The sequence below is a fragment of the Tenrec ecaudatus genome, chromosome 12 (assembly GCF_050624435.1).
Source record: "Tenrec ecaudatus isolate mTenEca1 chromosome 12, mTenEca1.hap1, whole genome shotgun sequence".
NCBI lineage: Eukaryota > Metazoa > Chordata > Mammalia > Afrosoricida > Tenrecidae > Tenrec > Tenrec ecaudatus.
The window spans coordinates 35,206,038-35,230,407 of NC_134541.1; the positions used below are offsets into that span (position 1 = coordinate 35,206,038).

Here is a 24,370-nt window from a genome sequence, read left to right on the forward strand (position 1 = left end):
GGCTGGGTGCACCACAGTGAGAGGGGGGTCTGGACTCCGCTTGCAGGAAGCCAGCGCTGCTGCCCGGGCTTCCATGCCTCCTCCTTCACCAAAGGAGGGGGGCGAAGAATTTCTAACCCACCTTTCTTCCAGTTGCTATGGAGACCAACCCCAGTCCTTTCATTCCTTCTGGTACCAGGAACATTTAAATCTCCAACGCACGCAGGTGGTATGGGGGGTGGGGGACATACTTAGCCCAAACACGCCGGCGGTGGTGCCGCGGAGGGAGAAGGGTGTTATCGCCGAGGGCCCTACAGCCTATCCGGCCGCTACAGACCCAGGCCGAGGGACAAAGACTAAGGTCAGCTGCGGTTGTTCAAGCCCGTCCGTTTGCCAACGTCTGGCGGCCATAGGCTGCAGGGCCCCTCTGGGCTGGAGGAGGGAGCGGGCCGGGAGAGGCCTGGCTCGAGCAGGCGGGGGGGGGGGAGGGACGTGGGGGCGCGCGGCGGCGTCCCGGGAGAGTTCTTGGGTCCTGGGGCGCCAACCAGTCCACCGGCCTGGGCGAAAGGGAGGGGGCGCGGGCCCCTCCACCCACGTGTCCATTGGGCGGTGCCGCCATCACTCTCCCCTCAGTAACACCACCCCTCTTCTCCCCCGAGCTCGGCTCCCCTCCCCGTCCTCTAGTCCAGCCGTGGGAGCTTCCCATTGGACGGCGGCACGGTCGCTCGGCCTCGAGTCACCGACTCGATTGGACGTGTGTTCGTCAGCCCGCCCCCGCTCTCCTCTGATTGGCCTGAAGCACGTTGGCGCAACGGAAGAGGCGGCCGACGGAGGGTGTGCCTCTGCTCCGGCTGGGCTACCGCGGAGGAGGCGGCGAGGAGCTCGGCGCTGGGGGGCTGGCTCGGGCGGCAGCAGAGGCTGCTGCGGATGGGAGCGGGCCGGCTCCGTGCGCCCATGGAGCGCCACGGCAGGGCCTCCGCCTCGTCTGCTGGGGAGCCAGCACCCGGGGGCCCCGAAGAACGGCGGCGGGAGCCGCTGGGGCGCCGGGCGAGCAGCGCGTCCGGGCCCTCGGAGGGGGCCTCGGCGGAGGGCGTGAGGCGCGACCGGCTTGGCTCCTACAGTGGCCCCACCTCGGTTTCCCGGCAGCGCGTCGAAAGCCTAAGGAAGAACCGGCCGCGTAAGTGCCCCACGGGGCGCCCTCGAGGCTCGGCCGCCGTTTTTTCCCGCGCGCTCGCGCCGGAACACTGCCCCCGCACGGTGGTCCCAAGTCGGTGCGTGGGCCGGACGCCCTGCTGGAGGCCGCGGCCCCCGCCCCCCCAAATGTGGAGGCTGGGGTTCCTTGCCCGCTTCCTCCGCCCAGTTCTCGCTCCTATTGGCCAGCGCTTCCCGTTTGTCGGCGTGGAGGGCCCCTCTCCTGGACCCTCCCCCCTTTCTTAACTCCTCGGGCTTGCGCTCCCCGAGTCACGTGATTTCATCCTTGGGAGGGTTTCTTTTGACTCGCTTCCCCTCCCCCCCGACCCTTCTTCCACCTTTGAATCCCCAAAGCCCGCCTGTTGTGGGTTTCCTGAAGATTTCGGGCTTCCTGGGAAATATGTAATTGCCCCTTGAGTTGCACCAGGCCCCAAACTGGATTCCGCGCGTGCTCGCTTCTAAAAGCTTTCACCCTTTTTCCTCTTCTGAGAATTTGGGTCATCTCTCATCCTTTATTTTACTTCCATCTCTTTCCAGATGTTTTCCATCCAGGACTACTGTAGCTTTCCGGGTATTGAGGCTTTTCCTTTGGAAGGAAGAAGCCTCTTGCATCCCGCTTGGGGTGTTGTGCACACTCTTCCCAGAATCCTTTTTATCCGTTTGCTGTCGGATTTCTTGTGACACTTGGCCATCTAGCCCACGATTCTCTCCCCCCATTTAATTCAAATCTCTTTTTGGCAGCCATTGTTCCTGTTGAAAGTATTATCTGTCTTGAAAGCCAAGTGTAGACTTTACAATATAGTGACACTTAAATCTGTTTCAACTTGTTAAAAAGTTTGTATGTCTGTTTCAAGTTTCTGGTGCATGGAATCAATCATTTGCATTAAATAACGGTGTCAGGTCTTTATTCTGACCCTGTTTCTTTTATAGGATTTGGAGACGTAAATGTAACTTTTGCTGTGAAAGATTTGGGAGTTTTTTATTGTCTTTTCTCATCTTAAAAGATTGGGGAAAATTCCACTCAACCCGTGATTTCTTTTTTTGAGTCACCTGGTTTTATTTTGTTGGAATACATCTGATTTTTAAGTGGTACAGATATTTCTTTAATGGTTTTGCCCTTTAGAATAATATCAGAGATGGGTGAATTCCTCATATTTGGCAGGTCAGAACCACTGCCGTATAATGCCTTATTTGTGGCCCACGTTCACAAAGATTTTCATAGGTACTTTACTTTGGGTGTTTATATAAGTATCAATTCTTTAAATCTCTGATAACTCGTTAGCCCTCACAATTTTGAGATTTTATCCTACCTTACCAATAGGAAAACTTGGGCACCATTTGCCCAGTGGCAAGTGGCTACTAAGTGGTGGAATTGAAATGTAAAGTCATCTCAAGATTCAGACTACTGGGCAGCTAAATGCTGTATTCTTCCTGCTCTTTCTGTCTGCCTTGTTCTGTTGCAGCCTGGGGATGTTTGGTCTCCTACATAATGGGGGAAAAAGTGAAAGTCTACCTTCAGAAGCTGCTCTTAACCACTGTGCTTATTTAACCACTGTGCTTAACCTTATTGTTTAGCTATTTCTTCACTGTGCTTAAGACCAAGCACCAGCAAGGCCTTTTGTGTTTAAGACTATTACTTGAGGTACAGATTTCTAGCTAGTGTGGAAAGTCCTTCCAAATTTTGAGCATAACAATGAACCAGGAAGTTAAATTGCAAACAATTCATCCTATGAGTCTGAAAAGTACCATATAGGTAACTCAAAGATCACTGTGAAGAACACAGGGTAAGATTATATGTTAAGATGGTTTTGGAATCTTTTTTAAAGGAATTAATTAGACATTTTTGTTTCGTGTATTCCCTTCATTGTTCTCTGATTGATAAATCATGAAAAGCCATTTGTCAGATAATGAGACCTGCTAATGATATAAGTGAAATGGTCCTCCCCTCATATTAGGGAGGCAGCTTGTTGAGAGCTGAGCTGCTGACTTCTTTGAGCCTAAGTTTGAGAGAACCAATAAAGTCTAATAAAATTTTTCTGGGTGTTGTTCAGAGGATTGGGCGTGAGAGGTGCACTTTTCTTTTGGGGTTAGAAAAATCTTAATACACTACTAATTATTCCAGCTAATTTCAGAATTCTTGTAGGGTCCTGGTTTTAGCCCTTTTCTGTCACCCGCCTCTCTGACACCCCATCACCACCCCCCCCCCCCACTCTGGGGAAATGTAGTTTCCAACCTTGTCTTCCCACTTAACTGCATCAGAATCATCAGGGATGAGGCTAGGCCAGTGAATGCGTAAGATGTTCATCAGAAGCTTTAGATAGGCTATGATCCATAGGACTGAAAAATATATAATGCAAGATTGATTGAAGATTTGGTAGTACCATTTTCTGAGTGCTTCTTGGTGTCATGCCATGTTGCATATTGTATAAACGTTTGAGTTAAGGAAATAGCTGTTTTACTTTTTTTTTGGGGTGGGGGAGCATCGGTATTGGCAAAATAGGAACTGATGCTGGAGCCCCGTGAGACTTTGCTGCTGGTGCAGACTTCATGTCCCCTCTCCTTTTTTTCCAATCATTTTAAATCAAAATAGGGTGGCTGCTCACTGGGGAAGTCTCTGGTTGGCATCTGTAAGTTCTTGGCTACTAACTAAAAGGTAGGGATTGGAGCCTGCCCAGGGGTGCTTTGGAAGAAATGTCCTGATTGATCTGAAGGTAGCCATGAACCCCCTAGGGAGCACCCTTCTTATTCAGCACACACAGGGCCACCAAGAGTTGGGAGTCTACTCAACTGGTTTGGTTTTTTTTTTACCCCTTAGGAGCTGTACTTGGGATGGGGGAGGGGCCGAGGGGTATTCCATATATTGCTTTGTAACCTATTGAGAATGGAAGAGGATGTTTTTAAAAAATCCCATTGTTTTGTCACATTTCAGTGAAACCAAAGTAAGCATGGCTTCTCACGGATATAATAAATGTAAAGCATTAATCAGGATCTAAAAATAGTCCAATTATGCAGCATGGTAAAACAGTACAGTGTGTTATTTTAGGGGCCTCAGTGGGCTGTATGTGTGAATCATGCAGTTGGATAAGATGGTGGTTCTGCGTTGGTGGCCTGCCTTATATTTATTTAGGGAAATTGCAAGCAAAAAGATGTATGTTACTAAAAATGTTTTGCTTAAACATTAAAAAGGAGATAGAAGGAACAAGATAACATTGCATACTGTAGGGAGAGGACTTTTTTAGGCATGAAAAGAATGGTATTTAAACCCAGGGACAAGGGAACAAGTGATCCAAAATCAGTGGCGAGGAGGGTGTAAGAGGCCTGGTGGGGCTTGTTCAAGGGCATTGTAACTGAGAATTACTGAAACCCAAGTGAAGGCTGAGCATGAAAGTGGGACAAGAAAGTAAAAGGAAATAGAGGAAACTAGGAAGCAAAGGGCATTTATAGAGGTCTAAAATACAGGCATGTACGTATGTAAATATATTTACATATCACAATGGGGAAATAGCTATATGTGCATATATTTATAGGTTTAGTATTAAGGTAGCAGGTAGACTGGGTCTCCACTCAAGTACTCCCTCAATGCAAGAGCACTTTGTTCTATTAAACTTGCATTCCATGATGCTCACTATCCCGACATGATTGCTGAAGACAAGTGGGTGCATTAACTAATGTGGTGAAGAAAGCAAATGGTGCCTGCCTATCAAAAGATACAGCATCTGGGGTCTTAAAGGCTTGAAGTGTAAGTAGATACCAATTGCTTCTTGATTAACCACTTGCTTTTAAAACCCCAAGCACTAAACTTCAAATTTAGAGGTAGACCAGAGGTACTAGATTAGTGGACCAGTGACTGGAGTTCTCATTGAAAACTTGACCCTAAGCTTCCAAGAGACCAGATCCCATGAAGTGCTTGTTGTACAGAAGCAGAGCCTCAGCAGCTACTCCTTTTATCCCCATTTATCATTGTTGTAAGTAGCACCATTATACAAACGTTGCCAGTTTAGCTTTTTATAGGTGTCCAACTTAATGACAGCATTTAACAGTAGTTTGCTCTGCAACCCTACCCTTAATCCTCCCTGCCCCTTGTAAGCACTCATGAACTTGGTTCTCTATGCCTTTGACTTTGTTGTCCTTTTATTTAAGTGAGGTCATGCAGTCTTTGACCTGTTTCACTCATCATCATGCCTTCACTGTCCACATGGCAGCACACATCAAGACTTCCTGAGTCTGACTGGCTCAGTCGTTCTTTACATGTATGTGCCACATTTTCTCTACTCAGTTACCTGATGATGCCCATTTAGCGTTCCAGTTTCTGGCTCTCATCAATGGTAAACATCTGTGTACAAGTGTCTGTTTAGAGTATCTGTTTCCAAGAGTTTTGGGTGTATAACTAGGAATGGAATTGCTGGGTCATATGATAGTTCTTTTGAATTTTTCACTGTACCATTTGAATGCCTACCAGTATTGGATAAAGGTTCTATTTCCCCACAGTCTCTTTAACCTTTGTTATTTTCAGGTCTTTTTTTTTTTTTTTAATCTTAGGCATATTAACTCATTGCTAACAAATCATTTCTGACTCATAATGACCCTGTAGGATAGAGTGGAACTTCCTCAGAGGATTTTTAATTCCAAGGAATAATCTTGGAAGCTGACTGTTGGCATCTTTCTTCCACTGAGTGACCAGTGGGTTCAAACCAACAGTAGTTTTACTACTGGATCCCCAGAAAGTCATGCTATTGAGTGGATTTGACTCATAGAAACCCTATAGGGCAGAGTAGAAACTGCCCCTTAGATTTCCTCTGCTTGACAGTAAGTGTTTTAATTTTGTGCTAGGGTTTTATGGTCAGTAATTTTCAAGTATTTCCTTCCTGCAGAACTAAACTATAAAGAGGTATGACCAAGACATTTGATCTCACTTGTTTTGTGCTGCTGTGGGATCTTCCTCCTAACTTGGTTTGATCCACCTACTGCTAGAGCTGGAGGCTTCATGTTTACCTGGGACCAGGGTTGGCAGAGGACCCCAGGTCACAGGCTTCAGAACCTGAAACCTCTGAAGGTCAACAGGAATCATTTCTGGGGTTGGGGTGAGGTGATGGGGAGACTGTAAGTCGTTACTTGAGCAGACAGTCTTTTGTTTGTGGAGTGGTTGGTGGGTTTGACTCATCATCCCTGCTGGTAGCAGCTCAGTGCTTAACCAATAGTCACCAGAAGAGCAGGAAGCAGTATCTCAATGTGGTAGTGGTTTGCATCTCTAAAGGTTAATGAAGCCAAGCAGCTTTTTGTAGGTTTGGTGGCCATTTTAATGTTCCTTGGTGAAATGTTTAAGTCTTTAGATCATATTTTGGCTATTAGATTTTTGTCAGATACGTAATTTCTGAAGATAATCTCCTAGGAGATTGCTTGTCTTGTTTGGTAGCCTTTTGATGAACAAGTTCTTAATTTTTCTGAGGGGCCATTTTGTCATTTTCTTTTTGTATGTTTGTTATTGTATTAGATGACCCTAACCTATTGTTAAAAGCTCTGCCACAAGTGCTGCCCCTAATTTTCTTTCTAAAAATGTTATCGCTTTGCTTTGCACATGAAGGTGCTTCATCCATTTTGAATTTGTTTTTGTCTGACGTAAGCTCATGGATCCTGTTTCATATTTTGGCATGTAGAAATCCAACTTTTCCAGCACCATTTATTGAAGAGATTCCTCTTTCTCCATTGAATTAACTTTGTACCTTGGCCCCAAATCAGTTGCCCACAGAAGTGTGGTTTTGTTTCTGGACTCTGATTTTGTTGGCCTCTATATATATACCCTTATTGTATAGACCAGTACCAGGCTGTTTGATGTGACTATGTAATGTGGCTGAACATTGGGAAGCGTGCGTCATCTTACTTTATTTTCTTTCAAAATTGCTTTTACTTTTTTTTTGCTTTTGCTATTTGGGGCCTCTTGTCATTTCATAAAAACTCACCAACTAAATCCACTGCCTTTGAGCCAATTTTGACTCAAGAGCAGCCCTATAGAACAGGTAGAACTGCCTCTTTGGTGTCTGAGACTATAAATCTTTACTGGAGCAGACACTGCCTTGTCGTTTGTCTGGTAGGTTTGTACCACTGACCTTGCGGTTGGCTCAAAGCATAACCCACTACTCTACCAGGTATCCTTCCAGTCCAGAAAAGAAGGATGAAATAATTATACAACTTTAAGGATGTAATCAATGTCACTGACTTGTACTTGTAGCAGCTATTGTGTTGGTGTGTGTTTTGCTCTGTGTGTATTAATGTTCTATTCTTAGTTCTTATTTATTTTTATCAAGATTTTATTGGGGGCTCTTAACCACTCTTATAACAATCCATACATCAATTTTAGCAAGCACATTTGTACATATGTTGTCATCACTTTAAAATCAATTTATTGGGGGCTCATACAGCTCTTATCACAATACATACATACATACATACATACATTTGGTCAATCACATTTGTACATTTGTTGCCATCATCATTTTCAAAACATTTTCTACTTGAGCCCTTGGAATCATCTCTTTACCCCCCTCCTTCCCCCATCTGCCCACCTTTGTGGCTGTATTTTTTTTTAAAAAGAAAAGAAAACGTTGGCCCTTAATTCAGCTCTGATACACATGGAGTCGTCATTAGTTATAGTTGGCAGGTTTGGTTTTCCTCAAAAAGCCCTGGACTTAAGTTTGCAACTTATTATGAGCATTTGTCAAGTTTATACCCTTATCTTCAGGCACTGCCTTTTCTTGATTTGTATCAGTGAGACATACATATGTATATGTATACATACATATATGCATATTTTGCGGTAACAATTAGGATATGCAAACTCCTTTTCTAAAAAATTGTTCAAAGATTGTTTTCTGAAAGTGAAAGACATCTTGCAGTTTTTTTCAGTAGTCTGTTAGGCTTTGTGTTCAGATTTCTCAAATATAGCACTTAACTGGACTCTGCTGTTAAGAAGTGTAGTGTTATGTAAGCATCTAGTCCCTGAATAAGACTAATTGCTGTAATGTGAGGTCAGGATGTTGCTGCCTAGAACAAGCAGTTGGGTTTGCAGTGTCTTAACCACACGGGGTCTACATATGCAATTCAAAATGTTGGAAAATTGAGCACATTTATAAACATGGAACTTCCTTTGGAAAAAAATTCATTTGAGCCATGATATGTTTATCGGCTGTTAACAGTTACATAATTGCTTTGGGGGAGAGTTTAGGAATGCATCCTAAGTGCAGTCTAGTTCGCCTACCAGTGGTTCTCAACCTGTGTGGCGTGACCCCTTTTGGGCGTGGAATGACTCTTTCACAGATGTTGCCCGATTCATAACAGTAGCAATATTACCGTTAAGAAGTAGCAATGAAAGTAATTTTATGTTTGGGGGGGCTCACCACAACATGAGGAACTGTGTTGAGAGTCACAGCACTAGGAAGGTGGAGAACCCCTGGTCTTACTAGAATACGAAATATGTGAGCAGACCAAAGGGCATGTACAAATTAGTGGAAGGACTCACTAGAGAAAAGGGATAAATAGGTGTTCTAGAATTGAGAAAAGGAGTATGATGGCATAGTAAGAATGATATTTTCCATCATTTTTTCCCTGGTGTTTCAAATAAAAGAATGATTAGTCCAGCGTTTATAGTATTGACAGTATTTTGCGCTCAATAGTCAGTGACAGTGATCTGTGTCCCTAAGGACAAGCTGACTGTTTAGACAGGACAAGAGTATTGTGGCCTGAAACAATCACCACTGCTGTCTAGAACAAATGGATTGCCCATGTTTCCCAGTTCCTGGATTCTTAAGCCATACGAAGAAACCGTTACTGTTAGGAAATGAGCAACCCTAGGTAAAGCTCTATTTTTTGTTTTGTTGATCCTCTTCCCTGATTTAGAGTATAACTTTCACTGAACTACTTTTAAATTTAATTTTTTATTAGTAAAGAGCATGTGTTCTGTACTTTTAGGATTGTTTAGATAATTGTTAAAAGTGCTTTGGAGTTGACATTTAGATTTGAGCCTGACTTTACTTTTTTTTTTTTTTAAATGTGATCTTGGGCAGGTTATTTAAACTCTGGAGTTTACTAATCTGTAAAGTGGGTTGATTATAGTACTTAAGCTTGAAAATTTGTAATAACATTAAATAAGTTCATGCAGTGAAGGGTCTAGTTATGAGAGAACTTCAAGAAGTTTGTGGAAAATGCTATTAAAAGATGATCTAACATTCTCATTATATTTGGTGTATCCTGTTGATTTTGATATGTAATGAGTTCATTGTCAGTCATTTAGAATATTTTGTTTTGATTTCTTTCTTTTTTTAAACCATTTTATTGGGGCTCGTACAGCTCTTATCACAATCCATACATATATCCATTGTGTCAAGCACATTGGTATATTTGTTACCATCATCATTCTCAAAATATTTTTTTTGTACTTGAGCCCTTGGTGTCAGCTCTTTTTTCCCTTCCCTCCCTCATGAACCCTTGATAATTTATAAATTATTATTATTTTCATGTCTTTCACTGACCTGTCTCCTTTCATCCACTTTTCCTTTTGACCATCCCCCCTGGGAGGGGGTTATATGTAGATCATTGTGATTGGTTTCCCTTTTCTCCCCCATCTTCCCCTTACCCTCCTTGTATCACTGGGGTTTGGTCCTGAGGGGTTTATCTGTCCTGGATTCCCTGTGTTTCCAGCTGTACATTCTCTGGTCTAGTTGGATTTGTAAGTAGAATTGGGGTCATGATAGTGGTGGGGGAGGAAGTATTAAAGAACTAGAGGAAAGTTGTATGTTTCATCAGTGCTGTAGTGCACCCTGACTGGCTTGACTCTTCCATGTGACCCTTCTATAAGGGGCTGTCCAATTGTCTACAGATGGGCTTTGAGTCTCCACACCGCCCCTCTCCCTCATTCACACTGATGATTTTTTGTTCTGTGTCTTTGATGCTTTATACCTGATCCCATCAGCACCGCATGATCACACAGGTTGGTGTGCTTCTTCCATGTGGACTTTGTTGCTTCTAAGCTAGAGGCTGCTTGTTTATCTTCCAGCCTTTAGGACCCCAGACACTATATCTTTGATAGCCAGCACCACCAGCTTTCTTCACCACATTTGCTTATGCACCCATATTGTCTTCATTGAACATGTAGGGAAGCTGAGCATCACGGAATGCCAGAATGTTAGAGCGAAATGGTTTTTTGTTGAGGGAGTACTTGAATAGAGGCCCAAATGTGTGTCTGCTACCTTAATACTTAACATATAAATATATGTACATAGATCTATTTTCCTATTATATAAAAATATGTTTACATATGTACATGTCTTTATTTAGACCTCTGTAAATGCCCTGTACCTCCTAGTTGTTTTCTCTCTTTTCTTTTACTTTCCTCTTGTCCCACTATAATGTTTGGCCTTCAAAAGGTATCAGTAGTACCTCTCGGTTACATTGCCCTTGATCAAGCCCTACCAATCATCCTGTGCCCTCCTTGCTATGGATTTTAGATCACTTGTTCCCTTGTCCCTGGGTTTGTTAACACCTGCTTCTTTTCTTCTGCCTCTCCCTCTCCCGGTTTCCCCCCAACCATTGATTCTGTTGTTTAATCCTCTATATTGTTTATCCCACCATATAGGTTTATTTTTTTGTGTCTGTTTGGGTATCTTGGTAAGTGAATGTAATTTGTTTTCTTCTTTGATATCCTTTAAGGACGTTCACTTCAGTTTCCTCCATGTAAAAGTGTGTTTGCGTTTTGATACAGAATTCTATTTGTGTTTAATAGATCCATCATACCTTTATGTGTATGTATGTAATTGATCTGCATATTTCTGAGACGGTCCATTCTTACACTGATTTGTAAATTGTTATTTTGAAGATTTTTTTGAAATGTGTCTTATAGCATATAAAATCATGACCAAATTTATCAGTTATACCATTTTTGTGCATGTGACACACTTTTTGTCCCTTTTTTAAAAAAGGAATTGTGTTTTGTCTGCTGCTGTTAGTTGCGTTTGCTCTCTCAACATTCAGCATGGATTACTTTGTCCCACTCAAATCCAAACAGTGAGAAGTGTGGCAAATCATCAGTTCAATAAATGGGCGTCAGCGATTTCACCCACTACCACTTCAGTGAGTATGGAGGAGACGTCAGAAGTTCATGGATACATTACCTTTTAACTCCATTATTTTCACTTACTTTGAAGCTTCATATAATTTGTGATTGAGAGACGAGACGAGAGATGTGTATTTTTTCCTCTGTGGATTACTATTTGGAGAGGTGTCTCTTAACTAAGCATAGTTCCTTGGTCTGAAACATAGGTATGCCTTTTACCCATGGCTTCTAAATGTAAGCTAAGTATTTTATCTGCTGTATTGGTCTTTGTACGGTGTTTAAGGTCCTGATCAGAGTAATTCTGTCATTTCCGTTGTAAACAAAGCAACTGACTTCCTAGGATGTGACTGCATTGTGGATGCTTTATGATTTATCTAACCTTAATTTGCTTGGATATTAAGTGTCTTTTTATAGCGCTCTGCATATAGTTGACTTTCCCTGTTTGTTTTGGAAGAGAAATTTAGTAATCTACCCCTGCTTAGTGATACTGTCTCTATGGCAGTGAGTTTGGTTTTGGTTTACTGATATGTTTTTGTAGTCATTGAGAGGTAAACTGAGGCACAGGGATACAGACAAAGTAACTGAAAGGACAAAGGGAAAACAGAAACAGAAATAGCTTTATTGGGGGGAGTTCCTGGGCGCAGCCCCATGGCTTAGCAAGTAGCCCAGGGGAATCCCGGGCTTTGCTGGGTCTGCGTTTTTTAGAGGAGAGCCGGGAGAAGGGCTCTGTGCTGCAGCAGCAAGGTTCATGGCCCAGACGGAGTGCACCAGCTCTGGCAGGCTGGCCGGCCCGCCATTTCTTGGAGTCAGGCATTCCAGGCATTGTTCTTAGGACTCCTCATTTCGGGGGCAGCTGCTGACCTCCGGCAGCTGACCTGTTTCAGCTCAGCCCAATCATTCATTACTATAATTTGTTGTTTCGCATTTACTTTGTTTTCCCCTCCTCTGTTCTCAAATTAGTTGACCCACCCAGTGGTTTGAAAGACCTGTTCTCCATTTTTTATCTATAAATTTATAACACACTTAATGGCAACTTTATTTAGGATTAATCAGAATCTCTATCTTGCTTTCCCTGAACTAGACAGAGCTTCCTTTCACTGTCTTTCCCTTCCCTCTTCAGCTTCATTTGTTGAAATCATTTGAAGTTGTAAGTTCCAAATGGCTGCTTTTCATTGTTGTGTATAGTGCATATCTTCATAGATTATTTTAAAATTATATTGTGCACCTGCTGTTTATTTTTGAGAAGGTTTTTGAGTAGCAAACGTTGAGCTCTTTCTTGTGAAAAAATTTATTTTGCACTTAGACTTGAAAGCTGCTTTGGCTGGATATAAATTTCTAAATCTTGATCCTTAAAACTTGAAGCTAGTCTTCTAGCCTGTGTCACTGGGGAGCAGTGTAAACTTGATTTTATGTGATTTATGTGTCGTACAAATGTTTTTCGCTTTGGAAATATTTAAGATTTCCTGATACATATGTTAAACTTTATCTGTTTAAAGTGTACAGTGCCATGCGTTTTGACAGAGATGAGACTAAATAAAAAAGTATTACAACTCAGATTCCAGGACATACATGTACTGGTTTATCGTAAACAAAATATGCTTAAATATGTCTCTGTTGAAGTGGATGGCTGTGGACAGCTTCTCTCAGCAACACACTTGTAATCTCGGTAGGGTGCCTTCTAACAAAAAGAAATTCCATTAAAACTATTCTAATGGGGTCTGCCTGGTCAGTTCAATTTAAGGCAGGAGGCTTAAAGCAGAAGCTTATGGCAGTCATTTTTTTTTTTTTAGATCCCTAGGAATAATTGTGTGATAGATATCTCAAAGGACACAAGACCATTCTGGGAGCCTGTTGAGATATTTTAAGAACATTGAAAATGGTATTGGTGAGCAAAAAGCCTTTTAATTTACTCATTTTATTGGGGCTCGTACAACTCTTATCACAATCTATACATCCATCCATGTGTCAAGCACATTTGTACATTTATTGCCACCATCATCCTCAAAACATTTGCTTTCTACTTGAACCCTTGGTATCAGCTCCTCATTTTTGCCCCTCCTTCCCCTACTCTCCCTCCACCCTCCCTGTCTGGAGTTTCTTATAAACGATATCATGTAGTGTATAGTGTTTGGTGCAAGACTTCATTCTCTCAGTGGGTTATTAGGTGTGTAGTTGTAGTTTTCTATTTTAAGAGTTCTGTTTGTTCGTGCCATCTTTTCCACAAGTAAGTGTTTGGATCCTTGTTTTCAAAACATGCTTGTAGGAAGGAGATGGGATGTATGGGACATAGGGGCTTTCCGTTCTTTTTGGGTAAGAACAACCACCTGGGTGGATGCATTCTGAGTAAATGTGTGTGTCCACTAAGAGTTTGCTTTTATGGGGGGTGAGGGTGGGTGGTGAATCAGCAGAGGGTAGTGGCTGGCATGACCAGTTGTGTCAAATATATTTCCCGTGATTGTCCCAGGTCTGCTCCTGTTTCCCTCAGGCAATCATCCCTATCTACAGCTTGTAAATTAGCTTCCTCTAAGCCATAGCTGCTCTCAATTTCGGCAGCATCTCCTCTGAGGCGTCTGATTCGTTCCTGTGGGGCAGCTCAACCTTTATAAAGGGTTGACTCTGAGTCAAAAGGCTCTAGGCAATGGGTTTGGTTGTTTGGATCTGTGTGGGCCACGGAAGTGGTTGGACTGGACAGTCAATGCTTCTATAAGTTTAGTTCTGCTTACAGTCACATTTTTTTTCCTGAGAATTATTTTAGAGGATATATCAGATCCCTGTCTTTAATCATTTCTAGAATTTAGAGTGGGAAGGGATCAGTGCAACCCATCTTGACGTAAACTCCGGAAGCAACATTTTGAGAACGTATGCCAAAGCTAATTGAAAGAAACCTTTCATCTTTAGGATATCAAGTTTTGAGAAACAAATTAGTCAATGGAAATATGTAGAGTTGGGGATTTCCATGCAGACATCACTGTATAGTATTGGCCAGTTTATTATGTGTTGATAAGCATTGAAAATTCTTAATACTCCTTTAGTTCAGTAGGAAGGCTGGTGTTTTTTGTTCTCAGCTTCTGTCTCCTCCCTTCCCCATTTGTTTCGCCCAGTCTTAGTTATTTTGCATATTTTGTAATGCAAGGTAGGTTTTGTTTGTAATACTAATTTGAATCAGTATTCTGATGTTCTTTTCAATCTTTGCCCTATTTAGATTGCCCTGGTTTTTAAAATTAGAAAATAAAATAGATAAAACTTGAAGATAAGTTTGCAAACTAAATAAAATTATATTTCTTTTCCCATAACTCTTATTGTTTGTGATTATATCTTTTGAAAGCCACAGACTATGAAATAAGTTACAGTAACTGCAGTTTTTAGGGAAAAAACATTCTGACTTTTTTTTTCCTTCTTCCCCATTTAGTTTTTCCGTGGTTTGGCTTGGATATTGGTGGGACCTTGGTCAAGCTGGTTTATTTTGAACCCAAAGACATCACTGCTGAAGAAGAGGAAGAAGAAGTAGAAAGTTTGAAAAGCATTCGAAAGTACCTGACCTCCAATGTGGCTTACGGGTCCACGGGCATCCGGGACGTGCACCTCGAGCTGAAGGACCTGACTCTGTGTGGACGCAAAGGCAATCTGCACTTTATACGCTTTCCTACTCATGACATGCCTGCTTTTATTCAAATGGGCAGAGATAAAAACTTCTCAAGTCTCCACACTGTCTTTTGTGCCACTGGAGGTGGAGCGTACAAATTTGAGCAGGATTTTCTAACAGTATGCATTTTTTTAGCTTATATACAATTTATGGTAATCTGACTGTTAAAAATAATACCAAGAGCAAGATTTCCATCTCTATCAGAACTTGAATTTTCTCATATTGAATTACGATTAAGATACAAATTGGTGATAATCAGGAGTGACTCGTGTAGAGATCGGTGTCTGGTTTATTTTTGGCCCATGTCCAATAGTGATGAGAATCAGAACTACTGGAAAAGACCATGTGGGTCTTCTAGTATTAAAACTAGAAGCGAGTCTGGTCTAAGCAGAGTAAGAAACAAACACTATTTGGACAGTGAGATTGAAAAATAATGTTTAAAAGTCATGTTATTTCCTTGCCATAAAATGACTTCCAAGCACTTGTCTACCATTAATTGCTCTGGACCTCTTGAGTTATTTCCTGGCAAGTTTGCTAATTAGAAACAAAAACAGCAGGCTGGCCTTCTGGTCAGACCCCAGGGCCAGTCCCACAGCCCGCTTCTCCAAAGTGCCTTATGAAGCACTCTGTGCTGCGTTCGAGGCCAGGGTGCATTTGTTTAGGTCCTGCCTGGACCCAGAGGGGGACTGTCAGCTGGCACCTGATTGTGCTCTTGTTCAATGGACACCTGAGCAGGCTATGGACGAGGTGGTTTGGGAGGAGATACAAGGGCGGGTGAGGGAGGGTGACCAGAGAATTGGACAAGACCATTGCTTTTAGGCTGCCATATACATTTAGATTTGAAATCGCCTCAGTGACCATGTTTTCAGTCCAAAGGAGATTGTTTTTTTCCTTGTTATTCAACATGTTCTCTGTTTTATTTTGTCTGTGTATCATTGTCTGGTTTGTGACTTCATCCTTTTCCTGTCCTTTATTCCTTTTCTTTCATAAACAAGCAACCAGAAAACAAACCCTCGCTGCCATTAAGTTGATTTCGACTTAACGGAAGCCTGTCCTGTAGGACAGAGTAGAAATGTCCTGTAGCGTGTCCAAGCATACCAAGCAGATATTCATTTTAACAATTTTATTGACATATAATTCATATAGCTCACAATTCAGTGGGTTAAATATGTTAATGAGAGTTGTGCATTCATCACCACAATCAATTTTAGGGCATTTTTGTTCACTCTTGTGCCCGTTATTGTTAGCTCCCAACCTCCTGGGTCGTATATAATGCTAAGAAACTATTCATCTAGTTGCTGTCTCTCTAGATATACCAAAAAGTAGGTATTTTAGAAAACATTTGTCGGCTTGCTTTTGTGATTAACATCATATCTTAGAGTTCTTCCCATTTTAGTACAAAGATTTTTTTTATAACATCGTGTGAAAGTTTACACTGTAAATTTGGTGTCCCATTCACCAGTTCATACACAGATTGTTCTGAGGACATTGATTGCTGCCCCCCAATGGGTCAGCATCTTCCTGTTTTTATGTTTTTCCCTATTGTATCTGCCCTTCCTTGTTTTGGGGCACATGTTGCCTGTTTGGTCGTGTCTAGCTGATTGTTGTAAGCAGCACATTTCTCTTGTGCTATTGTTTATTTTACAGGCTAGTCTTTTAATTTGGCTGAAAGGTAACCTCTGGCGGTGGATCCAATTTTGGCTAAAAGCGTGGTAATTTCAGTTTCCCCAGTAAAGTCTGATCTTTTTTACAAATTTGAGTTTTCTACATTTTTATCTCATTTTACCTGGAACCTTTGATGTGTCTCTGGTTGGACCAGTCACTGGGCATCATCTAGTTTTGGTTTCAGGTTTGAGGAGACTGCTAGGACTGCGGGTCATTAGTCTTTTGGACTAATTATATCCAGGAGTTTTGGTTTTCTTCATTCTGCATTGTTTCTGTCAGGAGTGGCAGCTGGCAAGCTTTTAAGACCCCTGACGTTACCCACTAAGAATATAGGTATGTTCTCTTTACGAACTGTGCGGGCTGGTCAATCTAGACTGTGGTCCTTTAGCCTTTCCAGCCCAGGGACTCAGTCACACAGGTGTTTGCACATGACTAAGGGGTTTCCATAATGGTGCCCTTGTGTGCTTTATTATTTGAAGGGACTTCAAGAACAAAATGGAAATAATGACGTTTTCCCCTTTTACTTTTTGAAGCTTCTAGTATATGTGAATTATGCACATGGGCCATACAAGTACACACACGCCCACAACGGTACCTACATGTACTGTGTACTATTGGATGCCCTCCCACACCTGTAGACCATGCTTAACGACTGGTAAACCACTTAAGCATTTCGGGTTATCTCCACTGCTGCAGAATTGTGTGTATCACAGTACTTACTATCGTGCCCTTTATTCTTCCGCACCTGGCATTGTCTTCGTGCACCATGGTCATGTGCTGACTTCCCTGTCTTGTGAGTTGTCTCTCCCTTCGCTAGAATGTGTCTACTATCTAGTAAGTGATTTGCCCTGCCTCCCCTTCCCATCCCTGGTAACCATCAAAAATGTTTTCTCCGTGTAATCCTGTTTATGATTTTTTAAATAAAATGGTATCATGCAGTATGAAGGGGTTTCAAAAAATGGAAAACAAAAACTAATTTTATTATCTTTGAATTCAATTTTTCCACGAAATTTTGAAAGCTCCATTTTATTTGCCCTTTTGTGGTTGATTGTTTCACTTAGCATGATGTCCTTCAGTTTCATCCAGAGTGGATTTTTTTTCTGGACCAATCATTAGTCCAGATAGTTGTGGAATCTACCATTATATGTATGTACCACAATATGTTTATGCAGTTGTTGATGGGCACTTAAGTTGTATCCACTGGGTTGCAAATGTAAATAGTCTGTAATGAACATAGATGTGCATGTCTGTTTATGTCACTGCTCATATATCTTGGATGTGGATCTGAGGGGTGGGATTGTTTATAGCTTTATAAAGAAGTATCACACTATTTTCCATATTGGTTGTGTTATTTTACAGTACAACCAGCAGTGTAAATAACAGTTCTAATCACCCCACAACTAAGCATATTTTAGTGTTCCATACGTATATGAACACTATTTTAATCATTCTTATTTAACTTAAATAGAATTCTATTGATAAAAATGACTTAAATTTTGATACTGCTAAAATATTCCCCTTACCCCCATGAGACACTAGTTTAGATAGCAAATCTATCTTCTAATTGGGCACTTTACCTTTGACTTCAAGTTATTAAGTGCTAATGTATGTGGCCTATTTTGATACAGCTCCCGAAAGATGGGCTTTTGGAATGCAACCAGAGTCCTTGTGACTCCCACTCTGGGTCACCATGTGGTCACTGGCACTTGGATTTTTTGAAGTTGGTTTCTGATGGGGATGAGACTTCAGCAGTCTGTAGGACTAGAAGTCTATCTTACAAGCCTGTCCTATGGATGTTGTCCCCAAATCTGTTCTATAAAACATGCACAAATAATACATACCCAGAAGTGCTTTTGGGGTCTTTTGGATTATAGAGGGGGATGCATTGTTAATGGAATTTCCCATTTGTTAAAAAGTCTGAATATGTCTTATTTCCTTACAGATAGGTGATCTTCAGCTTCATAAACTTGATGAACTAGATTGTTTAATAAAAGGAATTTTGTATATTGACTCAGTTGGATTCAATGGACGGTCACAGTGCTATTACTTTGAAAATCCTGCTGATTCTGAGAAATGTCAGAAGTTACCATTTGATTTGAAAAATCCATATCCTCTGCTTCTGGTGAACATTGGCTCTGGGGTTAGCATCCTAGCAGTGTATTCCAAAGATAATTATAAGCGGGTTACAGGTACCAGGTAAGTCTTTTATAAGAATGCCAGTGCTTCTTGTTCTTGTCATAATAGGTTAAAACTGAGTGTTCAGATATTGCATATGACTTCCTATATGTTCAAGATCTGTTATGTATGTGGGAGGTTCAGTTTTTTCCCCCTGGGATTATGCAAACAGCATTTCTCTTTGACAATTCTTATGATCTACGTTAACCTCTACTCATGTTTCATTACTGTAGTTGTTTCATGGGAGAAAGCAGGGGCTTTCTACTCCCATAAAGAGGTACAGTCTGTGCCATAGGGTAGTGATGAGTCAGCATCAGCTCCACAGCAGTGAGTTGAGGTGAATTGTTTCATAAAATATCTCACTAGTAAACTCATCGTGCTTTATTGTGTGTAGTTCTTGCTGGGAGTTTGTGGTAAGTGCACAGAAGATAACTATAGCTACTAGGTATTATCTATGAGGAGAAGTTAAGGCAAAGGTCTAACTTTGAAATGTCTGAATTTTATATGTGTAAACACACATGACCAAGAGATCAAGTAAGATCTAGAAATTGACATTATGATAAATAGAAAAAAGAGGAAGGGTAGTCTGGGGTGGGGGTCACAGTCAAGCAGAAGGTGGGAAGGAGTCTGCTTTGGTTCAGGACTCTGAGGTCACTCAAGAAAATTGGGCTGGGAAATGGGATGAACACCCAAACAGGTTATAAAACGAGAGGAGTAATTTTTGGGGAGAGAGAAGAGTAATTGAGGGGTATGTTGGGATGATGAACAGTGAAGGTCCTTGGGTGAGAGTGGGGGCATGAGCAGGAGAGGGAGGAAGGGAGGAGGTGATAGCATGAGCCTAGTGGAATGGGCTGATGGGCACAGCACCAGAGGCTCTTCACACTCAGCAGATACCTACACAGCACAGGGAACAAAGGTCAGGAGTCCAGCCCTGCGTTTGCCACTGCTTATTGGCTCTCATCTGTATTTGTTTTTGATGCACTCTGTTGTTATCATTCTACAGACTTCCTACTGGTAGCAACTATATGATTTGGTTGGGGCAATACTGGGTTTGATACATATGATGTGGGGTTCACAAGTATTCCTTTCTTACTTTGCTGTTTCATTTTTTTAAGTGCTTCATTGTGTGAACTAGGTGGATATTTACATGTCGGAGTTTTGAATGTGCATTCAACAACTGAAACAACTTATCAGACCTCCCAGTATCTTGCCCAGTCCCCACCTCCCCCACATCCTTTTAAAGCATGTTATCTGTGATTGACTTTTGTTGTTGCTATGATTGGCTTTTTAAAAGGTTATAATACTGCTTTTTATTTTAATCAGTCTTGGAGGAGGAACCTTCTTTGGTCTCTGCTGTCTTCTTACTGGTTGTACCACTTTTGAAGAAGCTCTTGAAATGGCATCTCGTGGAGATAGCACCAAGGTGGATAAACTGGTGCGAGACATTTATGGAGGAGACTATGAGAGATTCGGACTTCCAGGCTGGGCTGTGGCTTCAAGGTAAGGGAGTGAGTGTGTGTTATAGAATTGATAGGAATGTATGCTTTTAATTTTTAACTGCTTTATTGAGATGTTCACATATTGTAAAGGTGCTTAAAGTGTATAATTTAGTGTTTTCCACTATATTTATGAAGAAGATTGAGATAGATAGATGACAACCTTGCTTGTTGAAAGTGAGGAGGACTTGAAGCGCTTGTTGATGATTATGACTCAATGTAAAGACTAAAATCCTCACAATTGGACCAACAGACAACATCATGATAAATAGAAAAGAATAAAATTTATCAAGGGTTTCATCTTGATTGGATCCACAACTAGTGTTCATAGAAACAGCAGTCAAGAAATCAGATGACACATTGTATTGGGCAAATCTGCACAAGACCTCTTTTAATGTGTTAGAGAGCAAGGATGTTGCTTTGAGAGGACTAAGTTGTGCCTAGCACACCCAACCCATGGTATGTCTTTTCAGTCTCCTCGTGTGTGAAAGTTGAACATGGACTAAGGAAGCGAGCAGAAGCATTGCTGGGTTTGAGTTAGGGTGCAGGTGAAGAATACTGAAAGCACCTTGGTCTTTCACCAGAACAAACACATCTGTCTGGGAAGAAGTGCAGCTCTCCAGAAGCAAGGATGGTACAACATAGTTTCATGTACTCTGGATGTTATCAGGAGTGACCAGTCCCTGGTGAAGTGGAGGGTCAAGGAAAAAGAGGAAGGTCATCATGCAGATGATTGACACAGCGGCTGCAACAATGGGTTTAAACATATAATGATGCTGTGAGGATGTTGCAGGACCGGACGAGACTTAATTTTGTTGTGCTTGGAGTAGCTATGAATCAGAATCGACTTGATGGAACTCAACAGTATCTTTATAGAGTCCCTGGGAGAGAAGTCCGGGTGGTGTATTGGTTACATTACACAATACTTATGGTCCGCAGTTTGAAACCACCAGTGGCTCTGAGGGAGACGGCTTTTTACTCCCATGCACAGCTGTTACCCCTGGAAACTCAACAGAGGCAATTCTACTTTGTTTTGTTGGATTACTATGAGTTGGCATCGACTCAATGGCAGCGAGTTTGTTAGGGTTCCCTCAGAAAAAAAGTGTGGTGATCTGCTTCTGACAAATCAGCCATTTTGAAAACCCAGGAGGGATAGTTCTACTCCAACACTCACAGAATTGGAATTGACTCTATGTGACTACTGGTGTAGGTTCACATTTTGTAACCATCAGCATAATCCAGTTTGAGAGCATTTTCATTATTCCAGAAAGAAGCTCTGTATCCATTAGCTACCCTTTGTCCCTGACAAACATGATCAATTCTGTACCTCTCGAGATTTGCCTGGTAAAAGACAGTCTTTTGTGACTGGCATCTTTTACTTAGTGTCATGTTTTCAAAATTCATTCATGTGTGTAGCATGAAACATGGTACTTTATTCCTTTTAGTAAAGGAAAACTCTTGTGTTGGATGTATGTACCACATTTACCAGATTGTCACATGATAGACAATATGGATGTTTCCTACTTTTTGTTTATTATGGATATTAGGAATTTTCAGGTACAGCTCTTTGTTTTTGTTTCTAGGATTGGAATTACTAGGTGGTACAGTAACTCACGTTGATCTGAAGGCTGCGAGTTAAACCATTCAGTAGTGCTTCCCACCCACACCACACTTCACTAGCTTTGCCTCATGCTCTGGTGGAGCTTGGGGATACGCATTGGGTTTCTATTTGTAAGGGCAGTGGTTCCAGCCCACTGGTCGCCACTCTGGGAGAAAATGAGGCTGCCTGCTCCCATCAAATGTACGGTGCTAACTAACCCTAGGAGCAGTTTTGCTCTGCCCCACAGTGGCTGGGAATCGGAACGCACTGGTTTGCTGCTGCTTCCACTCTAGGAGGGGCTGTTTGTGAGGTGACTGTTGCACTTTTTGAGGGGCTGCCATTTTGTTTTCCAAAGTGACTACTATTTTTTATCCCCGTCTTCAATGCCTTTTAAATTTCTCTACATCCTTGTCAATAGTTGCTATTGTTGGTCTTCCTGGTTTTAAAGCTCTTCATGAGTATGAAGTAATATAACAGGTTGATTGCACTTTCTTAATGACTAACAGAAGTAGCCCTAGTGATTAGTGTTAAACTGCTAACTCAAAAGACCAGCCGTTCGGCCCCACCACCTCCCCCAGAGGAGAAAGCGGTAGCAGTCTGCGCCCGTAAAGATGGTAGCTGTGGCAACCCAAGGAAGGGGGGTAAGTGCTCCTGCGTTGGGATTGATTTGATGGCACACAGCAGCAACTAAATGCTAATTTTTGTTTGTGCCTTTTATTTGCAATCGTTTCTTATTTTGATTGATTGAACATGAGTTTCTTTCTTGGTTTAATCAATTCTGCTGGTAAACTGGGGGCACAATGTGAAAAAGTACATGAAAATGACGAATGGCATTTTCCCATGAACATTTTGAAACCACCTTGTACCTTGAAATATTTTACCTTCTGTGGGATTCTGAAACACAGTAAGTAGCTCCCTCTGAGACTCACCTGTGGGTTTATCAGCTGTGCATGTGACCCCCGGAGTGAACAACAAACTGGGCAGTAGATGGGGATGAATTCAAGGAGTAGTGGTGAGATCCCTTCTGAAATGGGAGTTCCTGCTACTGGGAAGCAAGGCTTTAAATAGCAATCAAGGGAAAGAGGAAGCCACCTGCTTATTCAAAACACTAGAGGGCGCCATTTAATACTACAGTTCTCTGAGCAGCTGCCCTGTTGTGTTGTCCTAAGAGGTTTGCAAATGTGAAGCCTCAAAGTCACTTTTGTTGTAGTAAAGCAACAGCTGCAGGGCTCTGTTGCTTCTGCTTTGGCAGTGAGCACTCTTGTTCTCACCACAGCTTTGGAAACATGCTGAGCAAGGAGAAGCGGGAGGCCGTCAGTAAGGAGGACCTCGCCAGAGCAACTCTGATCACCATCACCAACAACATTGGCTCCATAGCAAGAATGTGTGCCCTTAATGAAGTAAGGGGGCCAGGCTTTCTTCCGCCGCTCTGAGGAGAATGTGGAAGTGAACTGTGGGCCCCTGCTTAGAGTAGTGCTTAGTAGTGTGAGGTGGTTTATATCAGTGCAAAGTTAACCGTAATGGCTTTTTCCCTTTCTGACACCAAAGATGAGCCTGCTTCTTACCTAGAAGTAAATTCTATACTTTTGCAGAAAAAGTAGAGGAAGGTTGCCAGGATCCCCAATGATGGGTGGTGCTGTTGGGTAACTACACTGTGGCTCTCATTGAACTCTAGGGTCTCTGGGAAGGAATCCCCAGGGTCCTTGAAGCTGGGAGAAGACCGAGCGGGCAGAGGAATACCCATCCTGGCTCCACCTCCAGCTCGGCAGAGCTGCTTCTTCGTGCTTTCAGCTTCTTTACAGTGCTGCCTTGTAGCGTTCAGGTCAAGCAGCATTGTACAGGGCTATGAAAGAACCAAGAATGGGCTGCCCGTGGGAAGGAGGACCAGTTGGTGCAGCTTTCTGCCTTATTCTCTATACATTTTTAATTAAATAGATAACGTAGGCGTGTGGCTTTAAGAAAGAAAAAAAAACACCTGAATATAACGAAACTGTTGCTTTTTCAATTAAAAAGAATTATGTCAGCATCAAACAGTTAAAAACATGTTTTCATTTGAATATCCTAGTACTACTTTTACCTGTATTACATGTTTCCTGTGTATTTTAAGGTATTTTTGTTGGCGTGCCTACCATTTTATATTTTTACTTAGTTTAACAAACTTCATGGCTATATTTCTTGATGGGGTTCTTTTATATCGTCATTCATCTAGTACTGGCACTTGCCTGCTTGCCAAGTGATAACTGCAGTAATCGTTTTTGCGAAGCTGTGGGTTGGGTGGGCGTTGTCTGACCATGCTTATGTAGTGCCTGGATGCTTTGCTGAAGGCTGCCCTGGTCTTAGATCGTTCTTAGCAGGGGATGTCTGGGTTCCTTTTTATGAAGGTTGATTGTAGAATTTGTCTAAAATCTGGCTTTGATTACTAATGAGGTTGATGTACCCTTTTGTACTGATAATGTTTCTTACACAATTTGCCAGCTTATGCCACTTAACCTCTTTTGAATAAGGGTTTCCCAGTTTTT

At 42.0% G+C, this 24,370-nt stretch overlaps 1 protein-coding gene across 4 annotated transcripts in view; it reads left to right on the forward strand.

The window, feature by feature from the left end:
* The first annotated feature begins 322 nt into the window (after nucleotides 1–322).
* Nucleotides 323–24,370, forward strand: part of PANK2 (pantothenate kinase 2) — a 31,167-nt gene continuing 7,119 nt past the window's right edge. The window contains exons 1-6 of one of the 4 annotated variants that reach the window (XM_075563955.1): nucleotides 1,024–1,156; nucleotides 13,063–13,157; nucleotides 14,682–15,034; nucleotides 18,523–18,776; nucleotides 20,079–20,255; nucleotides 23,128–23,251. In XM_075563955.1, the coding sequence (XP_075420070.1) occupies nucleotides 14,927–15,034; nucleotides 18,523–18,776; nucleotides 20,079–20,255; nucleotides 23,128–23,251 (663 nt within the window). In that variant the 5' untranslated portion in view covers nucleotides 1,024–1,156; nucleotides 13,063–13,157; nucleotides 14,682–14,926. The other 3 variants (XM_075563956.1, XM_075563954.1, XM_075563952.1) reach the window with 3 other exon arrangements.